Below are 5,065 nucleotides of genomic sequence, written 5' to 3' on the forward strand. Positions count from 1 at the left end.
ATGCACCAAGAGCTTGTAACACTCCAAAGAGAAAGGAAAACTTGAAATCGCATCATATGACCCCTTTAATACTGCTTGCCCACTTTTGCCCAGGCCCGACCAAAAATCAATTTCTGCCTATGCCACTGCTTAGACTGCATGGAGGTTAAAACCAGTTAAACTCTGCGGACCCGGATACGGGTCCAAAATGACGTTAAAAATGTTTATGCTTCATTACATTAATACACAATACAACATAATACACTCTCTTATTTGACACTGCTGTAGATCGCTGAAGGCTCTTTCGCAGTTTCAACATTTGATCGCCTAAAAAAAACAAACAAACAGGACAACAATGATGTTACAGCTCAGATAAATGATCTGTGCTGGTGAAGTTTTTGTTTTCTCACCTCTCGGCAGCATCAGGCTGATGAACTCTTATATCATCATACTGACATTCATCGTCTTCCGGTCTCTTCGTGTCTTTCTTTCTGTGAAATTGGACAGTTGCGTACTGGATCTCAGTATCTCTGGATTCAGGAGTTTTTCCTCTGAATCTGCTGGGCTTCACACTGGCATACAGAGCATCATTGACTGTATCAGGTTCGTCATAAACTGAAACTCTCTGTGACACATCAGCATAAAGATCATTCTGAAAGACAAGAAAATACATCATTATTAATTAAGAGACGTAAATCAGTTTGATCTGAAGTGTAGATTCTCAGTACACAGAAGTTTGTCACAAACTTTTCAGATCAAGTGCCACATCAGATGAATTCAAATCAATGTTGTGATGTAAAATACTGAGATTCCTTTTCTTTACCTGTCTGACTGTGAGATCTTCAGTTTTAACACTCCTTTGTTTCCTCCTGTGATAATATCATTGGCAGCATATGGAGAACTATATTCAATTCATGCAAAATATGAATGCTGTTTTTTTAAGATTACTAATATAATCAAATATAAATGCTTAATTATACATAATTGCCTGCTTCATTAAACCAAAAGTGAACAAATACAATCACAGCTGTTTTTTTTTCTATTGAACTCACATTATAAACCATATGATTATGATGATGATGATGATGATGATGAATAATCCTCCAGATGTTGCTGCGATCACAATCACATTCCTATCAGCACCAGGGTGAACTGAAAGATGAAGATCATCATAATTAAACTGATGATTGATGTGAAGATACAGGAGTGTGTTAATAAAAGCTTCACCTGTGACAGTAACAGCGTCTGATCTCTGAGATCCATGTTGATTGTGAGCCTCACAGTAGAAGCGTCCACTCTGTAGTGCACTGAAACTCTGTCCAGATCCAACAGCTGAGCTTTGATTCTCCTTAAACCAGCTGAAGTTCAGAGCAGGAGGGTTTGAATCACTGCTGCAGCTCAGAGTCACTGAATCTCCCTCCACTATTTCACCAGATCCAGTTATGGACACTGAGACATTCTTTGGAGGATCTAATGACAATCACCAAATTGATTATACACATTTTTAAAATTGCTAATAAGAGCTTAAAAGATGAGAAAAAAACAGAGAATAAGCATCTTTTGTTTTATGTTTTATCCGTTAGAGGGTCAAGTTCTTTTTTTTTTTTTTTTTAAGAAATAAAAAGAAAACAAGTCCATTGAATAGAAGTAGATTAGAGGGTGCTAGCATTAGAGGGTCAAGTGTAGATGGAAGAGTTGTGTCTTTAGGGTAAAAGTCTGTGAAAGTTATAAATAAAACGTTTTTAAAAAGAACAAATTAATCTGTACTCACAGGTGACATTGAGATGAGCAGCAGGAGAGATGTAACTGTGTCCATGTAGAGCACAGCTGTATCTGCCTGCATCCTCTCTTCTGACTGACTGCAGCAGGAGTTGATTGTTTCCGTCTCTTCTCTCAGTTAATGGCTGTGAGTTTCTGTACCAGATGAATGTTGCTCTGTCAGTCAGAGTGCAGCTGCTTTTACATGTCAGACTGACATTATGAGGGTTTGAATCACTGCTGCAGCTCAGAGTCACTGAATCGCCCTCCACTATTTCACCGGATCCATTTATGGACACTGAGACGTTCTTTGGTGCATCTAGAGAGGACACAAATTAAATGTGTAGTTCCAAAATGTTACATTTACATTCAGTTATTTAGCAGACGGTTTTATCCGTTAGAGGGTCAAGTTCTTTTTTTTTTTTTTTTTAAGAAATAAAAAGAAAACAAGTCCATTGAATAGAAGTAGATTAGAGAGTGCTAGCATTAGAGGGTCAAGTGTAGATGGAAGAGTTGTGTCTTTAGGGTAAAAGTCTGTGAAAGTTATAAATAAAACGTTTTTAAAAAGATCAAATGAATCTGTACTCACAGGTGACATTGAGATGAGCAGCAGGAGAGATGTAACTGTGTCCATGTAGAGCACAGCTGTATCTGCCTGCATCCTCTCTTCTGACTGACTGCAGCAGGAGTTGATTGTTTCCGTCTCTTCTCTCAGTTAATGGCTGTGAGTTTCTGTACCAGATGAATGTTGCTCTGTCAGTCAGAGTGCAGCTGCTTTTACATGTCAGACTGACATTATGACCCTCTGTCACTCTCTCAGGAGCCTCCACCTGAAGATCTGAACACAACACACACATTATATCTAGTGCTGCTGTCATACACTGATTATTATTCAACATAATGCACAGAAGAAGAGCTCAGCCTCATGAAAGTCACCTGTGACAGTAAGAGTCACTCCTGGATAACCAAGCCATTTCACATCAGGGTTATCAGTGATGAATCTGAAACAGTACATGTGTTCATCCTTCTGTGTTACATGACTCAGTCTGATGGTGCAGTTCTGCTGTTTGTCTCCCAGATACTGAAGCCTCTGACTGTATTCAGGATCCTCAGACAGATCTGGAAACTCTTCACCCTTTACAGGGTTTTTGGTCCAGAACACTTTCATGATCTGATATTCAGTAGGGTATGTATAAGTGCAGCTCATTATCACTGATGAGCTCTTTAGTGCACAGATGTGTGAATGTCTGTAACTCACACCCCAACCAGCACCAGAAACCCCTGAAACACAGAATTCATCAGGATGAAAACGATGGTTTATCAGTTACACTGGGCCATAACATGATAATGCTTTTTGCTACTTAAAAACAGTGACTTATTACAGGGAATATTATAAGCTCATCTTCTCAGAATATATGAATTGTTATTAATGATCTGAGTGTGAATGACTTCAGCTTTGATGGAGGATGTTACAGAAATAAACAAATAGAGACAGAAGTGAAACCAGAGCAAAGAAATCAGCCAAGAACAACATGCTGTGCTATAAAACAATGAACATATTTTTTTTCTTTTAAATGAGAAAAAGAAAATAATCAAAGCTGATTTTATTAAAGACCCAGTGACATTAAAATGTGAGTTTTGTGCCTTTAGTTGAACTAAACACTTTCTTCTGAGAAAATGGCCAACAATATTCATGATCCGATCAGCTTAACTTCCTGTTTCAAAAGGAAGTACATCAACATAAAGCACAGAAAACTGCTAATTTTTAAAAACTGCTCATTATGGGATTTTTGCAAATAAAATTAAATATATTTCTAATGTGAATGTAACAGAGACTCACCGTGAATCATGAGCAGAAAGATCAGAGGAAGACGAGGAGCCATTCTGACCGACATCAGCATCAAATATATCTATAATACAGCATTAATCAGCACCTATACACTCATCAACAGTACATGTATATCACCCTATTCCTAACAATTCTCATGTTAAGACATGTACACTGTAAAAAAAAACTGTGACATTTATGGTAAAATACCAGCAGTTGTGGTTGCCAGAACTTCACCGTAAAAAAACAAAAACGTGGTGGTGATGAGAAAGTCACATGATGAACCAAAACTCATCACAAAAACAGCTTTTCTACGAGCTGAGAAGGACAATATATAAAAAATATAGAAGGTGCACAGTGTCACTCACACAAACACTAAACCCCATCATGGTGACACACGATACTGAAATAATGCAATAAACATTAATTTAACAACATTAGATGTAAGATTAAACTGCTAATTTTTAAAAACTGCTCATTATGGGATTTTTGCAAATAAAATTAAATATATTTCTAATGTGAATGTAACAGAGACTCACCGTGAATCATGAGCAGAAAGATCAGAGGAAGACGAGGAGCCATTCTGACCGTCATCAGCATCAAATATATCTATAATACAGCATTCATCAGCACTTATACACTCATCAACAGTACATGTACATCACCATAAACAGCTCTTAGTGTTAGTAAGATCTATTCACATCTGAAGATTATTAATGCACAGCATCAGTGTGTGTAAATGAACTGATCATTGAGATGAACAGAAGACATTTCTCATGTCAGCAATCATGTGTTTTATGAGCTTCATCTATAGAAATAATCATCAGTTTTCATTAACGTACGAGTGTGTTTGTCTTACTGTGTTGAAGCTCATCAGATCAGCAGCAGCTAAATGACTGATTCTTTTAACACATGCACTTATATCTGTAGCTTTACTGGCTTTGTGTGGTTAACACTGTTTTAATGTCCAACAGCGGAAATAGCTGAAGGTCCCTCCATCAACAGGAACATAACATCACTGAACTCAAACTAACTAAACATCACAAGAAAATAACAATTTAAGTTAATTTGAGCACATTTCCAAAAGGTGTTTAAAGAAAAGGACTGTAATCAGACTTTAGTTTTAATATAAGCTAGTGTTTTTGTCCATTACATTTATATTCTCTGAAAACGAATCGCCGATTAAACAACTCAAAGCCATCCTAAGTAAAAAGCCATATTTACAATAAAATAAATCAAACAGAATTCATTCTTTTTCACATTCTACTCATTCAAATCTATTTTGGATACATATTTGGTTAAACATTTATTTTTATTTCACTTTTCTTTTATTTGCTGAAGCCCAGACGAGTTTTTATTACTTCATGAATATCCGAGGAGGCTGACAGCATAAACTCCTCCCATTACGAAACTGACCAATCAGAACTGATATTCAAATGACGTAACGTCCTTTGTGCCTGAAGCAGCAAACACATTCAAATAGGTGGGTGCGCAAGATGG

General features: G+C 36.9%; 1 protein-coding gene across 1 annotated transcript; it reads right to left on the bottom strand.

The window, feature by feature from the left end:
• Positions 1 to 515: 515 nt before the first annotated feature.
• LOC107703677 (B-cell receptor CD22-like) lies at positions 516 to 4,165 on the bottom strand. The gene is made up of 9 exons (XM_016506401.1): positions 4,105 to 4,165; positions 2,674 to 3,018; positions 2,327 to 2,575; positions 1,943 to 2,056; positions 1,207 to 1,449; positions 1,032 to 1,131; positions 803 to 845; positions 602 to 631; positions 516 to 551 (listed from the first exon to the last, which is right to left on the bottom strand). Exons 1-9 carry the CDS (start codon positions 4,163 to 4,165, stop codon positions 516 to 518), a joined length of 1,221 nt encoding a protein of 406 aa, XP_016361887.1.
• Positions 4,166 to 5,065: the final 900 nt, after the last annotated feature.

The sequence above is a fragment of the Sinocyclocheilus anshuiensis genome, unplaced genomic scaffold, assembly GCF_001515605.1.
Source record: "Sinocyclocheilus anshuiensis isolate Anshui unplaced genomic scaffold, SAMN03320099.WGS_v1.1 scaffold274, whole genome shotgun sequence".
NCBI classification, from domain to species: Eukaryota; Metazoa; Chordata; class Actinopteri; order Cypriniformes; family Cyprinidae; genus Sinocyclocheilus; species Sinocyclocheilus anshuiensis.